Below are 24267 nucleotides of genomic sequence, written 5' to 3'. Positions count from 1 at the left end.
TTACATTGTATACTTATTTTCGAATATTTAACCTTCGTATGCATCTCCTCCTCCATCAAATCCACCTCCCCTTACCATTCTTTCCGTACAAGAAAAGGGGTGGGAAGGGAAAGAGGATTAAAATTAGGCCTCCGGCACCACAGACACATAACCGAGTTATTGAATAAAGAAAATGCGCCTCAAGTTAGGGTAGGCTCCGACTCTCGTTCTTCGATCCTCATCGTTGGGATGTTCAAAAACTGACCCTACCGTCAGTTTTCACTGCCGATACAAAAATTTAGTTATCACAGTGTTTGTGTGAGAACGAAAAGAATGTTGAAAACTAAAGGTTTCAGTATCCATACAGTTTGGTAAATTTTTAAATGGGTAAGTCGGTGAAGTAAATTTTTTTAATAATAATAATAATAAAATTTTTATTGCCATAGAAATTAACAAAATTTAAAAAAAAAACAATAATTTATAATATTCAGTTATGGCAAAAGGGGGTGGCTCAGCTTCGCCAACACCGGTCAGGATACAGTGTCGAGCTGGTTTTCAGCCAAGTACTTTTATTTATTATAGAATTTTTAAACTTAAAATTGTCTATATTTATTTTATTTTACAGGGGTTAATGTTACCAAATATAATTACAAAACCACCTTGCATTATGTCCGCATTAGTCAGCAATCATTAAAAGTTTCAAGCCGCTGAGGATATTGAAGCCATGAGTCATAATTATTTTGCTCCGTTGCTCTATAAATAAACACATATTTTAGGTGAGCATTCCTTTGTATAAATGTGCCGTGGACAGAGATTATTATAATTATGTCACAATCGAATAAAATTATCTATACAACTATATTAAATTAACTACAACAATAACAACGATAAGAAAAAAATGCAATAATATTTTTAGGATCGTGTATACTTGCATTATATTGCATAATTTTGCATCCTTTTTACTGTTGCTGCTAATTAATTTCAAAAGATCTCGATTGTTGGTTAAATGTTGTGATACACGAATAAACTAAGATAATATTAATATTTAATATAAATTAATATTTTTTACCATTTTTTGCGACTTGCATTTAAGACAATTTACATTTAAACCTATTATTCCTCTCATTTTCAAAAAATAAAATAACAATACTTTCCTTTCTCATGATTGATTCAACAGTGGAATCCTACTGTCATTATTAAATAGAGATTACAAAGATATCGACTATTTTATGTAATGTTTTAAATATAATAGCTTCTGACCGCGACTCCGTTTGCGCGCAATTAAAAAAATCTTAAATAGCCAATCCATGCACCCAATCTGAAGATATCTTCAGTCAATCCATACATTCTCATTTATAATGTTAGTAAGATAATTGCATAAGTTAGCAAATGAGTGAACGAAATCTACGCATCTGGGACGTGACTACCTCGGATACATACATTTTTTTATTTTTTTTTATAAGAGATGGGGGAATCTGCAATACCAGAGGAATCGCAGATACGTTGCCGGCCTTTGAGATGGTGAATGTTATGAACGTTTTAAGTTTTAAACAAACAGGATTATCGCCATTTTCTTGATTATTTTTTAGTAAGAAAATTTAACATATTTTTACCTAAACAGAGTCTTTGGTATACAATTTTTGACTTACTCGGTGTGTTAATATTATAAAAAATTAATCCAAAATTGAATACATTGTTCATTCATAAATTCAGACCAAAGTAATTTACATGTATTCTTGCTGATTTATTGAAAATTTTATCAAAATGACGTCTTTTAAGATGTTTGAAACTTAAAAGAAGTGACACTTTAAATCGTGCCGTGTAATCAAAACAGTAGGAACTAGCTCAGATTAACGTATCAATAACCCATCTCTTATCAGTAATCTGGTTTCCACGTACAATGACATATTTTCATTCCTTTCTTTACTTCGACAATGGAAACCCACGGTATTTTTCTGTTACGATTGTCAAGACAACCCCAGTGTACTCCATAAGATATTAGCTTTAGTGATATTACAGGATATGAATCAGTTGTTAAAGATAATTTGCGATATTTAAAAAATATGTTGATAATTTTCCACTATTTGTATACCGATCCTAACGTGGAATATTAAAATTTGTATTAACGTCTTCAAATAATCTTTTCTGATCTTCCGATTTAATTCACATAGACCGCATTCCTGTGACCCTTTTAAAGTCAAGGTCGTAATTATTCAAAATCAGTGCAGAAATTGTTCAATTTTTTACAATAGAAATAGAGCTATTTTAGTTCTCTTGTTATACAAATTATTACATCATTTCCTATTATTTTAAATTACCGTGTTCTCTATAAAAACAGTTCAGATCTAAAATATTAATCCTTTTTCCATTTTTATTACCTTACGTGGATAAAGTAAACGATTTAAAATTTTATTACTATTATATCGATAAAATAGTAATAAGAAATATCGTAAAAATTTACGTGGATATTGATCGTATATAACAGCCGAATAGCAGTCCATGTAGATATGTTTTCAATTACCGCCAAAATAGCATAGTTAGTTTTATTTTATAAACATTGATGTAACAGATAACATACTGAAGGGCATAGAGTTTGGGTGGTGAACGCGCTGCGTGCGCGATGGACGCGGTGGCAGTGCGCGGCCACGCAAAGCAGCCGCTCCAGTGAAAGCCAAGCCCGTCTGAAAGCGTCGCCCGCCCAGCGGCCGGTGCCGGGCGGCGCGCATCCGCCTAAAATGGGGTGATCGGGCGTCGCGGTGTCGTGTTCCCGGTATAAAAAGCAACCGCGCTCCCCGCCGCCGGTCAGAACGGCTTCAAACGTAAGTAGGCACGCACGTGCACGCCCCGTGCGATTGTGTTATCGTGTCCCGCGAGTGTCCGTGCCGTGACGTCGAACGCGCCAGCTGATTTGCCGATTGGATTTGGATTTTTGTGCGAGTGGTCTCTCCAGTGGATACCGTTTGTTTATTGATCGATGGTGATGGTTGTTGCGCGTTAAGTGTGAACAGCAGTAAAAGAAACTGTAAATATTACCGACGAGTTCGAACCGATTATCGTCCCGCCCGGACGCCAGTAACCTTAACACAACACGAGACACGAATAACAACAGAGGTACAGTCAAACATTATACTCTCAATTAAACAATTGATTGAGCGAAAGAGGCGGAACGACAATCGGAATTCGAATTCATTAGCCATTGCCATAAAAGACAATAAACAACAAAGCACGATCGAGTAAATCCGCTGGCTGCGTTCCAGTGCGCTCCAGTGACGTAACATCCGCGTAGAGCCGATCGGGATAGCCAATAAAAACGAACGCATGAAAGTCGGGTATTACGCAAACGGCGTCCGCGCTGGCAGTGTTCCCAATTCGGCCTCTACTCGGGTTACGGCCACAAATAGCCGCACGGGCGGGTGCTGCGGCGGCACTCGATAGCGGCCAGTCTAACGCGCTGTGCTCCACAGGAAGGCTCCAGGGCTGTGTTCTCGTGTCTCGACTAGCCCAAAGTCTCGTTAGCCCTCCGAAATGCCGAAGCCACAAGTACAAGAGGGCGAGGACCCCGATCCGACCCCGTACCTGTTCGTTTCTCTGGAACAGAAACGTATCGACCAAAGTAAGCCCTACGATGGCAAGAAGGCCTGCTGGGTACCGGACGAGAAGGAGGGCTTCGTGCAGGGTGAAATTAAGGCCACCAAGGGCGACCTGGTGACCGTCAACCTCCCCGGAGGCGAGGTAATTATGACAGCAAGGATAAATTACAGATACTTTGAAAATAAGTTTACTGAACTTAAACTTAAGATAAACTTACAGTTCACCACTATTGAGAGATTAAATTAAACCGAATAAAATAATAGGATTAAAAACAAGATTAAAGATGATAGAACATATGATTTTGGAATACTTTGTACTTAAAACAATTGAAATAGAAACAATATTAGAATTCATTAAGTTAACAACGTTACATTCAAAGACAACTTTTTATTTTAACTTAGTACTCTCTTAGAACTTAGTATCCTCAAAGGATACCTTAAGGTGTTAAACACATACTTAATGCATTTGTTGAACGAGCAGGAGAAGACACTTAAAAAGGACCTTCTATCACAAGTGAATCCGCCGAAATTCGAAAAAGTCGAGGACATGGCGGACTTGACTTATCTTAACGAGGCTGCTGTGCTGCATAACCTCCGACAACGATACTATGCGAAACTTATCTACGTAAGTAGGCGCGAAAAGCGCCTTTACCACTTTAGTAATATTGACCATAATATCTTTCCCACAGACCAAAGACTTCAAGAAGGATCTTGTAGCTCAAGTGAACCCGCCTAAGTACGAGAAATGTGAGGATATGTCCAACTTGACATACCTCAACGACGCTTCGGTTTTGTATAACTTGAAGCAGAGATATTACCATAAGCTTATCTACGTAAGTCAGGAATCGGCAGCGGTTGCAGCGTTCAAGTGTGCCCCGTCTCTCCCTGTGCATGACTCCAAGCAAACTTCTCTTTCTACATCTCTTACTTACTTGATTTGCGACCAAAACTTAAAGTTACTTCTAAGTTTCATTCTTAATTTTGGACTTGCAAGTTCAAGTTTTTATTTTTTAATATTGATTGGTTGAAGATAAACTTCGGTGAAGGAAAACATCGTGAATCAACCTGCACATATCTGAGAATAAATTCAAAGATATGTGTGAAGTCGACCAACTCGCACTAGTCAGCGTGGTTGACTATGACTTAATCACCCCTAACTTAGGGTAGGCTCCGAGCCCCTCATTGGGGACGTATAGTGAGCTGATGATGGATGGTATTCTATATAACATAATTATGCAACAAAATCTGAATAAGCATAATTAAAATATATCAAGTTTTAAGTTCTTATTTCTAACTTGTCTTAATTTGAACTTTAATTGAATTAGATTTGATGTTAGTAATATGTGTTTAGAAGTTAATGTTGTGGCATTCAACCAAACTTAACTTTTATTCTTTAAAAGAATTAAACGAAGGAATAGATTAATATAAAAGAATTAAGGACAGTTAAAATTAACAAAGGTCGCATTCAAGTTTTCTCCATTCTCTACCCATCCATTCCAGATTCACAACCGATCTTGAACCCTATTACACAGGACAAGTCGGTACTCAACGGACAAGACGGCGTCTAAACAACAATTCTTCTTAGCATAGTTTTCTCAGTGTTGTGATAGTTTTCTCCTCAGATATTGCAGTGAATTTCAAATGGCGTGAAACTTTTATTCATTATTGCTATTTCTGTTTTTATCAAAGAGGACGGTGGCAATATTGTAATACTGGTTTTACGACAGTGGAGATTCACCGTTATTCTGACTGTTTTGATGGTTTTCAGACATTGGATATTATGACGTCCTTTGTTATTATATGTTATTGTGTTTTGACACAGTATTCTGCACAGACATACATATGTACATAGTTTTATATGTTATTTATTAAGAAAAATATATTTTTCAGGTTCCGTCTGTACAGAATATTGAGTTTATAAACTTTCTAAGCACATTGGGCGAAAGTATCATTACAATACAATCTCTGTGCTGGTGTGATCATTTGAGGTGTTTTGTTATAATTCAATTGTTCCTAGCCATCAATTTCCACTGACAAAATACTTGTACAAAAACATGTTTTATCTCTATTAAAATAGGATAAGAAATATGACAGAATGTTTTTGTACATTTGTTTTGTTACTGGAATATCATAGTAAGTTTCATTAATAAATATAAAATTTTGTTTAAAATATTTATTATTGAACTTTGGAACTTTCTACTAGTTATCATTATTACATATCGAATCTGTATCAAAAATGGTCGTGTAGTCACTTCAACAACGCAATGTTCCCTCTCGAATTTGGTATATTAAACAAGTCTTTGTTATTTTAGGATAGTAAAAATTGCTAATTCAAGTAATATACAAATATGAATTTATACAAATACATTAATGCAACGTATGAAGTCACTAAAATTAGTATTTAGCACAGTTGCTGCTTTCATAGGGTCAACAATTTTAAAGACAAGAACCTAAATTCCAAAAAACATAGACCCACGACCAATTTTTGTTACAAATTCCTCATTAAATGACTATCTTCACCAGTACTAATGTTCATATAATCAACAGACTTACTCGGGTCTCTTCTGTGTGGCCATCAACCCCTACAAGAGATACCCCGTGTACACGACCCGATGCGCCAAGCTGTACCGAGGCAAGCGTCGCTCGGAAGTGCCGCCTCACATTTTCGCCATTTCCGATGGCGCTTACGTCAACATGTTGACCAACCACGAGAATCAATCTATGTTGATTACGTAAGTTATCATAATTTAATTAATTATTTAGCCATAGACACTGTAGATGTAGTATGCAGTATGGATGAGGTAAAAATTCGCGAAGTGTTGGAACTGCTATGAAATCTTTGGATTTTTATAATTTATTTCTTATTTTTCTATATTCGTGGATCCCGAGTATAATAGTAATAAGTTCTCTTGTAACTATAAAAATCAAACTTTGCAGAAACAAAATTGCAAAATATCAAAATCATCTCAAATCAATCCCAATTTTATGACCTAGGCAAATGTAAAAACGTATTTCTAATACTTGCGATCAAAAAAGACTTGTCAAACTTAACGACGAAACTTGGAACCTCTGTTTTATACTAAAATGTTACTAACTCAACAGCGGTGAGTCTGGTGCCGGAAAGACTGAGAACACGAAGAAGGTAATTGCGTACTTCGCCACCGTCGGTGCTTCGCAGAAGAAGGACCCGTCGCAAGAGAAGAAGGGCTCCCTTGAGGACCAAGTCGTACAAACTAACCCTGTTCTTGAAGCCTTCGGTAACGCCAAGACCGTGCGTAACGACAACTCTTCCCGATTCGTAAGTATCTTTTTCTACAATTTAAACCTTACATTTTAAAAGTAATTTTACGATTTCCAATCAATTAAAGTCGAATCAGTGATTCTTCAGTTTATGATATGCGCAAATTGTTTCGTTTAATATTGTTGATATCAGTTTCTGATATTGGTATTTGAAATGAGCTCAAAAGTGGATTTTGACCATCAATTTATGTTGATACTAAAATATCTTTTCTCTTCTTCTCCAGGGTAAATTCATCCGTATCCACTTCGGACCTTCTGGAAAACTGGCTGGTGCTGATATCGAGACCTGTAAGTTCTGCAACACTTGAATTAAGTAGATCTTGTCAACTTTAAGTTTTTATATAACTTTGACTTTATTGTTTTCGCCAGACCTGCTCGAGAAGGCTCGTGTCATCTCTCAGCAAGCCTTGGAGCGTTCTTACCACATTTTCTACCAAATGATGTCCGGATCCGTCCCTGGTCTTAAGGGTGCGTATAGACACTTTACAGATTGTATAAGAAATATAAGATTTTATAATTTATATTGTAATCGAATAGTTTTTTATTTCATTATTATAGTAAAGTACAATTTGTTAGCCTTAGTTTACTTTTTAAGGTGATATGTTCTAATTAGTTTACTGTTGGATTGATAGATGGGTTATCAAATTATTTTATTACGTTATTAGCAGATTAATTTTGAATTTAGAAACCGTCATGACACTCTACAGAAACCTGTGTAACTAGACTGCCCCTACCGATTTACCATGTAGTACCCTAATAATTTAACTTGAGTTCCGCCATTTAGACATGTGTCTCCTGTCAAACGACGTACATGATTATTACATCGTCTCGCAAGGAAAAACCACCATCCCGAACGTAGACGATGGAGAGGAATGTCTATTGACTGATGTAAGTTGAGCCTCCAAGAGACTTGGATGCTCTGACGACGATACAATGTGTTCATTGGTTACTTCTGTTCTACCGCGCGCCGCACGGAACCGGCGCGCGGGATACAAACTATGTCTCGCCCTAGAACCGGCATGAGATGTTTAGATTAGTTTTTTCCGTTTTATTAGAGCATGTTCGCCCTTTATGCCCTTTAGTTGAGCACCAAAATACAAAAAGTGACTGTAAATGGTGTAATTTTATAGCAAAGTGCTTGTTGTCCAACGACATCATGGATTACAACATCGTATCCCAAGGCAAGACCGTAATCCCCGGCGTCGATGACGGCGAGGAAATGAGGCTTACTGACGTGAGTCTAGAACGAGACTGATGACTCATCTCATTGTGCAAAAACATTTTTATCTTTCGACTTCTCTACTTCATTCCGCTTGCTTTGCTTACGGCTGCGCCGGTCTTTGCATGTGTATGTCAGATGATTTCGTGTTTACAGAGCTAACGATGCTAAGCAACCGCATCGGAGACTATCCCCTCATTAGTCAGGGGAAGACTCGGATACCTGGACTCAACGATTCCGAAGAATTTGATAAGACGCTCGTAAGTTGCGAACTTTCGCATGGAGCGCGCGTCTCAATTGGATTTTTCGGACGTAGTCCTGTTGACACCAAATTTCTGACATTCACATGATTGCTCGCTCCTTGCAAGAGTTCAGATGAGCTTATTGCACAGGTTTTATATCACGATATATACATATTACGCTCCCTCCCTGTCCAGCACCAGCACGCCCCACAATAATATAACACCGACACAGTTACAGGTGAACTATGTGAAGAGTACGGTTAGGTTAGCAGATATCGGAGCGTCTAAAATAGTGTTTTGTTTAACTTTAATAAAATTATTTTGATTTCCACCTGCAGAAATGTGTATGTTATCCAACGACGTATATGATTACTATAACATCGCTCAGGGTAAGATTACCATCCCAAACGTCGATGACGGCGAAGAATGCGTATTGACTGATGTAAGTTTCTTAAGAAGCAATATTTGGTGTCCCTTGTGAGAAGCCACCAGACGTTCCTTGAATTTTCTAGAATGATGTAGTGATTAGATTAGATACCCTCTGACCATTTGCAACACTAAAATTTATAGTAACAAATGGTTCAACAGAATCCGAAAACATTTTGATACCACGATAGTTGGTGCAATTATACTCGTATTACACCCGTACCCAACCATAGCATTTCGCGAATCCTGTGCATTAGTTCAAAAATTATAGCACTAATTCCGCCTTAATGCTTTTAATCGACTACTAACAAAAACACTAATATCTATTTTTTGAATATTGTTTATTTATTTTACAATAATTTGTTCATATTTTATATTTTCATTTGTATCTACGTATTTTTAAATGTATTATTAGTAAAATATTTAAATTTTAGTTATTCATTTTATTTATATTTTATTCATCACAATGTAAATCAGCTAAAATAGTTTAAACAAAAATCCTAATACTTTTTATACAATTGTAGCAAGCCTTTGACATTTTGGGCTTCACCCAAGAGGAGAAGGATAATGTGTACAAGATCACCGCCGCAGTCATGCACATGGGTTGCATGAAATTCAAGCAGAGAGGTCGCGAGGAACAGGCTGAGGCTGACGGCACAGAGGTAAAAACCCATTTTTACTTAATGATGTAAGACCTATATGTTTTTAAATTTAAGTGACTTAAATTTATAAAAGGATTTTTGACCGATTTAGACAAAATGTCATTATAAATATTCGTCATGTGCAGAACGTCGCAGCACAAGTAGACCGCTCAAAGGATGATCTATATATAAAGCCGAGTTTCATTATGAAACAGACAGACTGGACTATATATTTAACGTAGATTTGACTCATGTTTCGTGTTTTTCCTACTACAGGACGGTGAGAAGGTTGCCAAGCTCCTCGGTGTCGACTGCCAGGACCTGTACAAGAACTTGTTGAAGCCCCGCATCAAGGTCGGAAACGAGTTCGTCACCCAGGGTCGTAACAAGGACCAGGTCACCAACTCCGTGGGTGCTCTTTGCAAGGGCATATTCGATCGTCTCTTCAAGTGGCTCGTCAAGAAGTGTAACGAGACTCTAGACACCAAGCAGAAGAGGCAGCACTTCATTGGTGTACTGGATATTGCTGGTTTCGAGATCTTCGACGTGAGTATTGGGAGCAAGGGGATCTTGGGAAACTTAACTTTTGAGTTCCTTATTAGTAAATTATAAGGAACATCTCTTAGATCAAGAGACAGACTTGACGTTATGATAAAACAACCGGATCATGACACATTGAAAAAGTTACAATTAAATAAGACCTACGATTAGCTGTGGATGATTGTTATAGTTAACGTGTAATTAATGTTTGTTTTCACAGGAATTACTTAGCAGTAAGCACTATAGTATTTTCGAATGCTGGGTTCGAATCCCCGGTAAATTTTATTCAAAGGTGATTGGTATCGGGTGGATAATGTACAAAAAATCCACTCATTTCTTTGATAATATTATAAATTTACTCCTTTAGTTCAACGGGTTCGAACAACTTTGTATTAACTTCACAAACGAGAAACTGCAACAATTCTTCAACCATCACATGTTTGTGTTGGAGCAAGAGGAATACACCAGGGAGGGCATTCACTGGGAGTTCATTGACTTTGGAATGGATTTAGTGGCCTGCATTGACCTTATTGAAAAGGTACATAGGGTCTGCGAAACCCTGGGTTGGGCGCACCGCCCGCAGCGCTATCAGTGTTTTGTCAAGCTATCTCTGAGTATCCTGCTGACTAATTTTTATATGTAGCTTAATGTTTATAGCGTAGACTTGTCTTAACATTTTTTCCTATCCATTCATCTGGGTTTCGTATTGTTTATAAAAGTACAACGGTTTCGAGCAACTCTGCATTAACTTCACAAACGAGAAGCTCCAGCAGTTCTTTAACCACCACATGTTCGTATTGGAGCAAGAGGAGTACAAAAAGGAGGGCATCGATTGGGCCTTCATCGATTTCGGAATGGACTTGCTCGCTTGTATCGATCTTATCGAGAAGGTAATAGGCCACGCGCCCGTCGCTCGTCGCCCGTCGTCGTTAATGAACAACTGAAGGCGGGCCTATGTTTGGTTACATTCGCCAAGTCTATGGGGATAGATACGGCTCGTAGATGTATCGTTTGCAATCGCGACTCTATGGGGATAGAAGCGACTCCCAAACCCATCACTTTCCCCCTGTCACTCCGTAAGGTTCAACCGAAGACGGAATGTGATCCGTACTTGTTGTATCTTATAATAAACCCCTAACATTCCTTATTAATTGTCTACCTGCAGTTCAACGGTTTTGAACAACTCTGCATTAATTTCACCAACGAGAAACTCCAGCAGTTCTTTAACCATCATATGTTCGTGCTGGAGCAAGAGGAATACCAGCGCGAAGGCATCGAGTGGACTTTTATTGATTTTGGCATGGACCTTCAACATTGCATTGACCTTATCGAAAAGGTATATGGCGGCAACGCAACTATGAACGCTTGCATCTCGCCATAGCCTCCGGGTGAAGTCTGTAAATAACTGAAAATTTAACACGGATATTTTATGGATTTCATTTGGAGGTGTTAGGGTAGCTATAAATGCTCATTGTGTTTTTGTGTGCTACCTTTGTGTGTTCTTATGTATAAAATCCTTCTAATCACACTTCTCAGATACACACACACGCACACACAAACCACGCCACGACAGTTAGCACCACATTGATTCAGTTAGATTATCTTTTCCATGTATCTACGCTGCAGATGAACAGCTTTAACCAGCTCTGTGTAAACTTTACCAACGAAAAATTGCAACAATACTTTAATCATTACATGTTCATATTAGAACAAGAGGAGTACGAAAGAGAAAGGATCCAATGGACCTTTATTGATTTCGGTTTGGATCTTCAACCGACGATAGATTTGATAGAAAAGGTATCAGAAACTTTTGATATAATATTAGAAGCTGGGCAAGAGTACAGGAAGCTTCGGGCAAAAATAGAAAAGTAAACCTCGCAGACACGATAGAGAATAAAAATATTCTTGCTTTAGATGCCTTGCACGCGGTAAATTGCAATAAAAAATATTTTACAAATCTAATGACTTACATACGTTAGATATAATTTCTTATATAGTATTTAAAGTTACAATATAACCATAGTTTTCTACACAGAAATTAGTAAAGTACACAAGCAATACTCAAGTAACATCCGAAGAATGATAATAATAATTTTTCCCTCATAAAATTGCAAAAGTGCCTTTTTTGTAGATTACCGGCTTTTCTCATAATGATTGCAAATCATTTAAAATGTCACGTAATTTTTTTGCAAGAGCACAAATTATTTAGTTATTTTGATAACAGTTTAAAAATGATTATAATATTTGATGGCACAACACAAGCACAATTTTCTTCTATTTGCATGTTGCTTTTTATTTTAACGCATAACACTTTTAGTATTAAGACACACATTTCAATTTAAATTATTAAGATCTAAACCGAATATATTCAAAATTGAAACGAAAGAATCACATTAGAATTAAAAAAAATATAATATTAAGTACATATTTTATTACACATTCAAGTTGAATTTCTTGCAAAATTATTATACACAATACAAATCAGACAAAATCGGAAATAGAGTTCATCATCTAACAAGTTCGTACGTTTTCAGCCTATGGGTATCCTCTCCATTCTTGAGGAAGAGTCTATGTTCCCTAAAGCTACTGACCAGACCTTCGTTGAGAAGTTGAACAACAACCACTTGGGCAAATCCGCTCCCTACCTGAAGCCTAAACCCCCCAAGCCTGGTTGCCAGGCCGCCCACTTCGCCATCGGCCATTATGCCGGAAATGTAAGTATCTCTACAGGTTCTATTGAAATCAAGGTCTTAATCAAGTAATAACGATATTGAGATTTTCCAAATATTATTTTGCAACGAAATGAGGCAAGTATTCTAGTAACTACGGATTCACATAATGTCTATCAAATTTCATCTGATCTGGTTCTGGCGTTTCTTTGGAATTCTTCGAGAAAATAAATATTTACTTAGTTTTGTTTGTTGAAATAGGTCGGCTACAACATCACTGGCTGGCTTGAGAAGAACAAGGACCCTCTTAACGACACCGTCGTCGACCAGTTCAAGAAGGGCGCCAACAAATTGTTGGTTGAGATCTTCGCTGACCATCCTGGCCAGTCTGGTGATGCCAGTGCTGGAGGTGGTGGCAAGGGTACGTATGAATTTCAATGTTTGATATTTATCTTATTTATTATCATTTGATTTATATTATTTTTCAAGCATTACCAGGAATATTTTTATACTATTATTATAAGAACCACTCAAGTTGAATGCTGAAGGAATGGGTACGTGAGCTGTAAAACACTTCTGTGAACATACAATAGATTTTAAAATCATTTCATTATTGCACTAATATTTCATTTATTCTATGAACATGAACATCGTCATCAATACACTTGATCGAACTTACAATGTACTACAGTAAGACGATCTTCATCAAAACATGTCAAACACAATGATGATGTCATTACAATACTTTATCATGTTACTGAATTCTTTTTTAAATACATTAGGCGCTGGAGGCAAGCGCGCCAAGGGTTCTGCCTTCCAGACTGTCTCATCACTCTACAGGGTAAACAAAAATCTCACTTTCGAGATTTGCTTCAATTTCTTCTATGTAGCTTTATTGTCTTCGTCTACAACACGCTTAGGGCTGGTTTCAAATGCTTTACATCGTCCATACGATTGCAATCAGAAGCCAGCCCTCTATGCTTTCACATTAATCACTTGTCCACGTCAATGTATGTTTTACAGCACAGCTCATGTTGCCGAGTGTCCCGCCGGTGTATTGTCTACGAGTCTTATTGTCAAATGTAGTAGTCCCTGTGACGTTCTTGTGTCCGTCCGTTTTTACTAATCTTTGCTTGTAAATGTACATCCATAGGCGGTCGCGGTAAGAAGGGCGGTGGTTTCGCTACTGTCTCCTCCGCATACAGGGTACTTATGTCTTTATGGTTTTCCTTAGCTGGATTTTGTTTTAAATCATGCTAATGATGTAGACTACTACTACTTGGTTGTAGTAATGCATCCATTTTGCATACTGTAAGTTTTCTCTATTCAGGACAAAGAAGTGAAATACTTGAAACATCATTTTCAAATCAACGAGGCGATGACACCTCCGAAAATTCATTTATTAAATGTTTAATATTCAATTAAAGTCATTATCATTTGAACTCGACACGCTTAAAAACAGTTGTGTCGATCTGGTTTATAATTCTAAAGAATATAAAACCAGAAAATGTTTTACAACTTTAGAAATCATTTACTGGTCTTAATTTTACGTACTTACCGCCGATTAAAACTCGAGCTATTTGTGTGTGTGATCGTGTAATTTTTTTGTGTTTTGCGTGATCTAACCATGTTCTTCGTTCATTTTACCATAAATTACTTTATGTTTTCACCTCATGGCTCATTTGCTTTTTATGTCCAATATATTATTGCTATATAAAACTGGCAATAATAAAATTATTTGTACTTCAATACCTTGATCTTAAAAATCATATTGCTTTTCACTAAAAAAAATGCTGCAGACAAATATTATAACTATGTAACTCTTATAGGAACAACTTAACAACTTGATGACAACGCTGAGGTCGACACAGCCTCACTTCGTGCGTTGTATCATTCCCAACGAATTGAAACAGGCTGGTGAGTATACAATATTCTTTTAGTAACTGCTTATACTTTCAGTAAAGTAACACCTTTAAATTATAGCTAAAATGTTATTCTGAAAACTGAAAAAGAAATCTGAAATCATTTCACACATACAGGAAACGTTTTAAATTTACTGCGAAAAGTTTAGATAATGACGCATCGCAAATTTTAAACTGTATGATTCAGCTATGCTGTCCAAAAATAATATAGAGAAAAAAATTGTTTTAAAATATATGAAAAGTTGTTTAAATATGTCATCATTTTAAAAGAATTAATTATGAAGATGTTTATCTAAAAGTCCCAGATTCTTTGATGTTAATAATTGAAATTAGTCGCGGAATGTATATGATCTTTTCACGAGATAATGTTTAAAAAAGCGCGCGATATCATTGACCTCGATCTCATCGTTATCCAGGTCTCATCGACTCCCACCTTGTGATGCACCAGCTCACCTGTAACGGTGTGCTTGAAGGCATCCGTATTTGCCGTAAAGGTTTCCCCAACAGGATGGTCTACCCTGACTTCAAGCTCCGGTAAGATTTTGATTTCATAAACAAACCAATAAAATTTATTTCCAGCGTAACTCTCAACCGAAAAATATTTATGATCCGTCGGACTATTAAATATATCACGATATTTTTGAATTCAAGGATCATATTTATTTCGATAAGTGGCGTCAACACTGTTAGCTGTTGTAAACTAAATTCTTTCAGCTCTCGAAGTTTCTTATAGAAACTGTTTTATTCTGGTATTGCAGCTGACTTCTGACGTCATTACAATATGTGCACAACGCGACGGTGAGCAACCGTTTCTAAAATTGTTTCATCGTGTAAACTCTGTCTTAGGATCCACACCTGGTGATCGCGATGAGCAATCGACTTTTATTAGCAAGCGCACCTACCCACCACTTTTAAAATAATAACATATTATTATAAACAGTTACATGATTCTTGCTCCCGCCATCATGGCTGCCGAAAGTGATCCTAAAATAGCAGCAAAGAAGTGTCTGGAGTCTATCGAACTCGACCCTGAGAGTTATCGTATTGGTCATACAAAGGCAAGATAGTTAAAGGATTACACTATGTATGGTAGTGTTGACTTAGCATGTTAAGACGCATAGCACGAAACTCTAAAAAATAGAGTGTAATGACTAGTTTACACAGTTTGAATTTTCTTCTACATACCTATGGTACCTTTTGGAAATTAGGACTTGAGTATTTTGTCTTCCTTAGATATTAAATCCCACAAAAAGGTATATATTAGCAGATACTGATACAACCATAAAACATGACAATGTGAGTCATGCTGTTGTTTTTTATCCTTCGACACCAAAAAGCTACGACAAGTATTTAAGCTGTATGAATTTTGTATGACATTAGCTTATCGAGTGCGTGTATATTTTGACAATGTAGCTACAAGATCCTGGCTCCTCAAGCTGCAGACAAGGAGACCGATCCTAAGAAAATCGCTCAAGTGATCCTGGACGCGACGGGCTTGGACCCCGAGTCCTACCGTCTCGGTCACACCAAGGCATGTCTACAGTCGGTTTTTGTAGTTTAGCGGTTTGACATCATCGGTTTGAGAACACCTGATCGATCGCAATATCCTTACCCATACCATTTGGGGCACAAGTTGACAGTGTCACAATGATCCTAAAACCTTAGAAAACCAAGTTCGCTTTCCTTTTAGAGCCCACGTTACACAGGCTCGTTTGGTTACCTAGTGTTATATCATGTACCTATTTGTTTTTACATTATGTGTGCTCCTTAAACGCAGATACAAAATTCTGTGCCCGAACCTCCTCAAAGAGCCAATTACACCCGAGAAAGCCACACAGAAAATTCTCGAACACACCGGCTTGGATTCGGAGTCTTTCAGGCTCGGAAAGACCAAGGTAGAATACCGTGCTTAAAAAAAAGTAAAATGCATGTAAACAACACAACTTTTCATATGCACTAAATGTCTGTAGTTCCACCCTGTCTTTACACCTTCCTCATGTATATTAAAATAACATTATGTTTTCAAAATTAACACATGTAGTATTTAATCTATTTTGTATATATAAAATATGTTTTTTTACTATAAAAATCATATATTTTTTACATCTTCTACGCGCACTGTGCATTACTTTAACACTTAATATGGCTGAGCAGGTGTTCTTCCGCGCTGGTGTTCTGGGTCAGATGGAAGAGTTGCGTGACGACAGGTTGTCCAAGATTGTGTCCTGGATGCAGGCGTACATTCGTGGTTACTTGTCTCGCAAAGAGTACAAGAAGCTCCAGGAACAAAGGTAAAATTGGTTAAAATCGGCATACCCATTCCACTTTGTATTTCTGTGTTTGAATGTATACTGAAATACTTGGATATTTATTAGGTTGGCCCTCCAAGTGGTACAACGCAACTTGCGCAAGTACTTGCAGCTTCGCACCTGGCCCTGGTGGAAGTTGTGGCAGAGGGTCAAGCCTCTCCTCAACGTCACCCGCATCGAGGATGAGATCGCGGTGAGTACCTCGTCCTGTGATTTATCATTATATACTGTGACCCAATAAATTCCAACACTTTTAGCACGCGTGAATCAGGAAAACGCAAATAGATTCGACCGCGCCCACCTGGCGGTTACGTGACACCGCAACACCTGCCGTATCCATTTCTGGATTCCGCCCCCCACTCGCTGGCGCGCGCTTTTTCCACACTCGATGTATAACGTGCGGGGGCGATAATCCCGCCCGCTGGAAATCTCCAGCTTGGCTCAGTAGCGGATCGGTCGGCGGCGCGCGCACCACCCTTCCTTACCCAACGAACGAACCGAATTACATTCCTAGTTTTAGTTCATGGTGTGATCAATTAAAAAACGATGGCCGAAAATCACGTGTCGGTATGGGACGGAGTGGATAAAAGTGGGGATCGTTTACAGAAATTGGAGGAGAAGGCCCAGAAGGCCCAGGAGGCTTTCGAGAAGGAAGAGAAGCTCCGCAAGGAGGTCGAAGCTCTCAACGCCAAGCTGCTTGAAGAGAAAACCGCCCTGCTCGCCACCCTTGAGGGAGAGAAGGGCTCCCTCTCCGAGACCCAGGAGCGCGCCAACAAGCTCCAGGCTCAGAAGAACGACCTCGAGAACCAACTTAGGGTAAGTAGTGCCATAAGAATATTACATTTTTGTATTCATCCTCGAAGTATTTTATTATTAGTTTTTCTATAATAAACATATTTCAATAAGATATTTTGAAATAAGAATATTTTCACTATTTTGACAATCCAGAATGGATTTAACTCAATTGATCTTTTTGTCAATTTAAATAGTAGGTAAATAAATTTTATATAAACTTATTCATATTCTAAAAAGAGTTCGTTGTTGATATCGAAATTTGTTCAGAAGAAACTGCTTGCGAATCGGCCAAACCTGTGTTTAGGTTATGGCGGTTCGTTAAATAAACATAAACTGTTTATACGAAAAGTAGTTCGAAACATTTTCAGTGCGTCTCACGCCCACATGCGCACTTTATTGCAACTTTTATTACTTCTCTATTGTAACGATAGACACAGCACAGACACTGTTAGCGGATGTGTGGTAGTATTTAATATAATCGTAAAGCAAATTTTGTAGCAATAATTCTTTATTTAGGACACCCAAGACCGCCTCACTCAGGAAGAGGATGCCCGCAACCAGCTCTTCCAGGCTAAGAAGAAGTTGGAGCAGGAGGTTTCCGGCCTCAAGAAGGACATCGAAGACCTCGAGTTGTCCGTCCAGAAGTCTGAACAAGACAAGGCCACCAAGGACCACCAGATCCGCAACTTGAACGATGAGATCGCCCACCAGGATGAGCTCATCAACAAGTTGAACAAGGAGAAGAAAATGCAAGGCGAATCGAACCAGAAGACCGCCGAGGAACTCCAGGCCGCCGAAGATAAGGTTAACCACCTCAACAAGGTCAAGCAAAAGCTCGAACAGACTCTCGACGAGCTCGAGGACTCTCTGGAGCGCGAGAAGAAACTGCGCGCCGACGTCGAGAAGCAGAGGAGGAAGGTGGAGGGAGACCTCAAGCTCACCCAGGAGGCAGTTACCGACCTCGAGCGCAACAAGAAGGAGCTCGAGCAGACCATCCAGCGCAAGGACAAAGAAATCTCGTCGCTCACCGCCAAGCTCGAGGACGAGCAGTCGTTGGTCAGCAAGCTCCAGAAACAAATCAAGGAACTGCAGGCCCGCATCGAGGAGTTGGAAGAGGAAGTGGAATCCGAGCGCCAGGCACGTGCTAAGGCTGAGAAGCAGCGCGCCGACCTTGCTCGTGAGCTTGAGGAATTGGGCGAGCGCCTGGAGGAAGCCGGTGGCGCCACCTCCGCTCAGATCGAGCTCAACAAGAAGCGCGAGGCCGAGCTCAGCAAGCTGCGCCGCGACCTCGAGGAGGCTAACATCCAGCACGAGTCGACGCTCGCCAACCTTCGCAAGAAGCACAACGATGCTGTTGCCGAGATGGGCGAGCAGCTCGACCAGCTCAACAAGCTCAAGGCTAAGTACGTATTAATCTATACATATTAAAAAGATTTTTCCTTACAGGGTCTTGTTGCATTATAAAATTTGTGACTGAATATTTAAAATGTGTAACCCAATCGGTTTTCGATCTTAGCAAAAGTTCTAGTGCTGGAACAGAATGACTTTGTTTTTCTCGCCTAAGGTACGCAACAGGCGACTTATCTAATTTCCTTACAGGAGTTATACTACAGTATACAGTATACAAAGTATACTTCGAAAGTATATTCAGACGAAGATATGGCAGTGGAGCCAATTGTTTGCCTCCGTGTTTAGCAGTTACAAAAAAAAATTATAGTGGAATTTAAATTCAATTAAAATTCAGGGCTGAACATGACCGTGCCTCGTGCTACAACGAGCTTAACAACACAAGGGCGGCCATTGACCAAGTCGCAAGGGAGAAGGTAACATGTCACCCACAATGGCATGGATGCCGCCTGGGTTGATCCTTGCATGGTGTCATGGTCCTTTAATGGAAACATGGAAACAGAGCCACACAATGACAAATCTGACAATTTCATTATGTCTCACTGTTAGGCCCGCAATCGACATCATAGAACTATTATTTATTTATTTATTTTTGTTATATTCCAACCATTCAGGGCTGAGAAAGAGCGCTCTCAATACTTTAGCGAAGTCAATGACCTTCGTGCCGGTCTCGACCACTTGTCCAACGAAAAGGTACAAAATAAAAATAAAAGAATTGTTGGCATCACCAGTTGGATATCGCTTCGCAGCTTTTACAAAAATATTTCGAAGAACTAAATATAGAACAAACAGCACACGTGTAAACACTTGCATTATAATACGATACGAATAACATTGACCCATTATTAACTCTTAACCAATTTTCCATTGAGAAAACATGCACGAAAGCTAGAACCGCTGATATAAGGTGTGTTTTGAATTAACCATAATATATTCGAAAAAAATATGAAGTTTTAATTTTTTAATTTTAATGTTTTGCATGATATATTTTAATTAAAATGTAACATAAACAGTATAACAGTATAACAAAATCAAAATACGTATACTATTTTAGACGACACCAATAAAAATAACTAACATATTCTGGAAAATAAAGCAAGGTAAAAATTTAACAAGTTCATACATGTTAGAAATCATATTATAGGTTTGTATTGACACAATTAAAAACCAATCCTACCGTAATTTCTCATTACTAAATAATCGTTTCTGTTAGGCTGCCCAAGAGAAGATTGTCAAGCAACTGCAACACAACCTCAACGAAGTGCAGAACAAGGCTGATGAGGCTAACCGCACCCTTAATGACCTGGATGCCGCCAAGAAGAAACTGTCCATCGAGAACTCCGACCTGCTCCGCCAGCTGGAGGAGGCTGAGTCGCAGGTGTCGCAGCTGTCCAAGATCAAGGTGTCGCTTACCACACAGCTCGAAGATACCAAGAGGCTTGCTGACGAAGAAGCCAGGGTATGTAAATTTGCTACATTTTATTGAAAATTTCGATAAATACAGTGTTAGCTTATAAATAACCAATTTTTTTTTTTGAACAGGAACGCGCTACTCTTCTTGGCAAGTTCCGTAACTTGGAGCACGACCTCGACAACATTCGTGAACAGGTTGAGGAGGAAGCTGAAGGCAAGGCTGATCTGCAGAGACAGCTTTCCAAGGCTAACGCCGAGGCCCAACTGTGGCGTTCCAAGTACGAGTCCGAGGGTGTTGCCCGCTCCGAAGAGCTCGAGGAGGCCAAGCGCAAGCTCCAGGCCCGCCTTGCCGAGGCCGAGGAGACCATCGAGTCCCTCAACCAGAAGGTCGTTGCCCTCGAAAAGACCAAACAGCGCCTTGCCACCGAAGTCGAGGACTTGCAACTCGAGGTTGACCGTGCCACCGCTATTGCCAACGCTGCTGAGAAGAAACAGAAGGCCTTCGACAAGATCATCGGAGAATGGAAGCTTAAGGTCGATGACCTCGCCGCTGAACTCGACGCCAGCCAGAAAGAATGCCGCAACTACTCTACTGAACTGTTCCGCCTCAAGGGTGCCTACGAAGAAGGCCAAGAGCAGCTTGAGGCTGTCCGCCGTGAGAACAAGAACCTCGCTGACGAAGTCAAGGACTTGCTCGACCAAATCGGCGAAGGTGGACGCAACATTCACGAAATCGAGAAGGCCAGGAAGCGCTTGGAGGCCGAGAAGGACGAACTCCAGGCAGCTCTTGAGGAGGCCGAGGCCGCTCTTGAACAGGAAGAGAACAAGGTTCTCCGCGCTCAGCTCGAGCTCTCTCAAGTCAGACAAGAAATCGACAGAAGGATCCAAGAGAAGGAAGAGGAATTCGAAAACACACGCAAGAACCACCAACGTGCTCTCGACTCCATGCAAGCTTCCCTTGAGGCCGAGGCTAAGGGTAAGGCTGAGGCCCTGCGCATGAAGAAGAAGCTCGAGGCTGACATCAACGAGCTCGAAATTGCTCTTGACCACGCTAACAAGGCTAACGCTGAAGCACAAAAGAACATCAAGCGCTACCAGCAACAGATCAAGGACTTGCAGACCGCCCTCGAGGAGGAACAGCGCGCTCGCGATGACGCCCGTGAACAGCTCGGCATCTCGGAACGCCGCGCTAACGCTCTCCAGAACGAACTCGAAGAGTCTAGAACTCTCCTGGAACAGGCTGACCGTGCCCGTCGCCAGGCAGAACAAGAGTTGGGTGACGCCCACGAACAGCTCAATGAGTTGTCTGCACAAAGCGCGTCGCTGTCTGCGGCCAAGAGGAAACTCGAGTCCGAATTGCAGACCCTCCACTCCGATCTGGATGAGCTCCTCAACGAGGCTAAGAACTCCGAGGAGAAGGCTAAGAAGGCTATGGTCGACGCCGCCAGGCTCGCCGATGAACTTCGCGCTGAACAGGAACACGCTCAGACCCAGGAGAAACTCCGCAAGGCTCTCGAACAACAGATCAAGGAGCTTCAAGTCAGGTTGGACGAGGCCGAGGCTAACGCACTCAAGGGAGGCAAAAAAGCCATCCAGAAACTCGAACAAAGAGTTAGGGAACTCGAGAACGAACTCGATGGTGAACAGAGGAGACACGCCGACGCACAGAAGAACTTGCGCAAGAGCGAGAGGCGTATCAAGGAGCTCAGCTTCCAGGCCGAGGAGGACCGCAAGAACCACGAGCGCATGCAGGACCTCGTCGACAAACTGCAGCAGAAGATCAAGACCTACAAGAGGCAAATCGAAGAAGCAGAAGAAATCGCCGCCCTCAACTTGGCTAAGTTCCGTAAGGCTCAGCAAGAGTTGGAGGAGGCTGAGGAAAGGGCAGACCTCGCTGAACAGGCCATCAGCAAATTCCGTGGCAAGGGACGTGCAGGATCCACCGCGAGAGGAGTCAGCCCGGCGGTGAGTGTCGCTTTTAAATATTTCGTACATTAATTATTACATATGACCTTTTAGAACATTATCTGAATAAGAATTTTGACTGAAATACGAATACAATTGTATTGTGTTTTTACTTTATAGTTCTAAATTGCTAAATAAAACATCTCTTATTCAGGCGTCCGTTAAAGGGCGCCCCTAGATCACCACAGGAGTATAAGTAAGTGAACAGAGTGGTTCAACCTTATAGCACCTTAGACAGTGCCACTCCCGAAACTTTATTGCTACAAGAGAAAAACTGATCTCATCTAGATAAAACTGGTTTGAATTAGATAAAAGAGCTTAGAATAAAAAGCTTAGTTTAAAAGATCATGTTTTCTCATTTGTGGTTACAATATCTTTATAGACACCTTTGGTGCCATAGATCCTCATAGTTTTGTTTTCTCTTGCAAATATTTGACCCATTTAATATGATTCTTGATGGGAAAATCGAGTAACGAGTTTATGTTCCTCCCTTTATTGATATCAAATTGTTCCTAAAGCACGCGGCATGTGCCCTGCATGTCTTGGAGGTAGTTTAAGTGATGTGTACTAATAGTTGTCTTTAATTCCAGCCCCAACGTACGCGCCCCGCCTTCGAAGGTTTCGGCACCTTCCCACCAAGGTTCGATCTGGCGCCCGAAAGCGATTTCTAAACGTTCCAAACAACTCAAAAAACGGACTGTACAGATTTTTCGTTGAATTGTAACTTAAAATAAAAAAATGTTATGCCTAGTTGAAAAAACGTGTTACGAATGCCTGAAACGAGAAACTGTAAATTAAGAAAAGTAACCATACAACCTTTTTTTGTAACGCCAAAAAAACATTTACATTAGAATCTTAATCTTTTTACGGAAGGCTATTTTATAATTTGTTGATATTTATTATTATTTATGATAATTTATTACCGTGGAGTATGTATCGTGTGGAGCGGGCGGAGGGGTGCACGCGGGACCGCGGTCACAGAGACACACCCGCCAACCCCGCACCGGCCCCGCGAGCACCTTCCCGTCCGCGTCTCCTTTGACATCCAATAAAGCGATATCGTTGTCATAAAACATTTACCTGCAGTTTTCTTTCTTCTTATCAACCCCTTACAAATAACCCTATGATGAAATCATCGAATGATCAAACAAGTTTTTCTTAAGTACAAGATTATGATTTTTAAGTGTCAATGCATTGGTTACTCTTCAAGAAAAGAGCCATCGAATAAAGAAATGAGAGAAGAAGCATGTAGCAAGGAAAAATCCATGAGGTTAAAATACTTCTTCGTCCTTCTTCTGAGTAGTAAAATAATACTGGGCCATGCATAAGACTATGCTATCCACGCCCACAAAGAACGACTGTAGCAAAATTTTTTGTGATTTTGACTGCTAAATTTTGCAGATGCCAGTGAAAATAAATGGAAAATTTATGGGATTGTATCCAATCCCTTTGGTTCTTCGAAAGATAGACGACAAAGTCAAAATTATATATTAAATGATGTTCATATGATGAACCTTGAAATATAAATTTAAATTCCTAGGTTCGAAGCCTAGATATTTTCACTGGTTGTTAATAGAATATGTAAAACATAAACATTTCATGTTTAATATCAATAATTTGGCATAAATTAATTGCATTACATGCTCCATTAGGTTCTTATTAGCAGAGCGAATGACATAGTTGGCAGGTTGCCGGGCCTATGAATAACTGATCTCTCTAATTTTACTGCCACCTAAAGGAAGTACCATAGCAACTGTTAAGGGACAACGTTTTCTAAATAGGTTAGCTATGTATCACGAAGTTAATTCTACTATTGGTTCTTTACCTTTGAAGATAGACATCGTCAGATA

At 39.6% G+C, this 24267-nt stretch overlaps 1 protein-coding gene across 38 annotated transcripts; it reads left to right on the top strand.

The window, feature by feature from the left end:
- Positions 1-2730: 2730 nt before the first annotated feature.
- Positions 2731-23494, top strand: LOC106709212 (myosin heavy chain, muscle). Of its 38 annotated transcripts, XM_045680508.1 has the most exons (26): positions 2732-2798; positions 3444-3711; positions 4259-4402; positions 6117-6301; positions 6672-6867; positions 7094-7157; positions 7239-7337; positions 8000-8103; positions 9281-9418; positions 9674-9943; positions 10657-10827; positions 12472-12651; positions 12868-13027; positions 13389-13447; positions 14436-14523; positions 14945-15062; positions 15942-16059; positions 16683-16819; positions 16904-17030; positions 17444-17653; positions 18149-19035; positions 19654-19732; positions 20253-20498; positions 20582-22417; positions 22572-22613; positions 23008-23170. In XM_045680508.1, the coding sequence occupies exons 2-25, from the start codon at positions 3505-3507 to the stop codon at positions 22593-22595; spliced, it is 5847 nt and encodes a 1948-aa protein (XP_045536464.1). In that variant the 5' UTR covers positions 2732-2798; positions 3444-3504; the 3' UTR covers positions 22596-22613; positions 23008-23170. The 38 variants fall into 38 exon arrangements, with proteins under 38 accessions (XP_045536462.1, XP_014356444.2, XP_045536447.1 ...); XM_045680506.1 differs by lacking the exons at positions 8000-8103; positions 10657-10827; positions 13389-13447; ... (1 more) ...; positions 19654-19732; positions 22572-22613 and adding exons at positions 8669-8772; positions 11103-11273; positions 13760-13812; positions 15469-15586; positions 19377-19455 and having other exon boundaries at positions 2731-2798; positions 23008-23494; XM_014500958.2 differs by lacking the exons at positions 8000-8103; positions 13389-13447; positions 15942-16059; positions 19654-19732; positions 22572-22613 and adding exons at positions 8669-8772; positions 13760-13812; positions 15469-15586; positions 19377-19455 and having other exon boundaries at positions 2731-2798; positions 23008-23494.
- Positions 23495-24267: the final 773 nt, after the last annotated feature.

This window comes from Papilio machaon, chromosome 13 (genome assembly GCF_912999745.1).
Source record: "Papilio machaon chromosome 13, ilPapMach1.1, whole genome shotgun sequence".
In the NCBI taxonomy this organism is placed as follows: Eukaryota; Metazoa; Arthropoda; class Insecta; order Lepidoptera; family Papilionidae; genus Papilio; species Papilio machaon.
This window is presented reverse-complemented; position numbering and strand designations above follow the sequence as displayed.

What these genes read in the sequence shown, in the direction of transcription:
- LOC106709212 (XM_045680491.1), top strand. Translation starts at nt 3,505, where the DNA reads ATGCCGAAGCCACAAGTACAAGAGGGCGAGGACCCCGATCCGACCCCG. An exon ending in TGCTGGAGGTGGTGGCAAGG is followed by an intron (nt 13,028 to 13,388) that starts GTACGTATGAAT and finishes TAAATACATTAG; the next exon opens with GCGCTGGAGGCAAGCGCGCC. An exon ending in ACCTCGAGAACCAACTTAGG is followed by an intron (nt 17,654 to 18,148) that starts GTAAGTAGTGCC and finishes TTCTTTATTTAG; the next exon opens with GACACCCAAGACCGCCTCAC.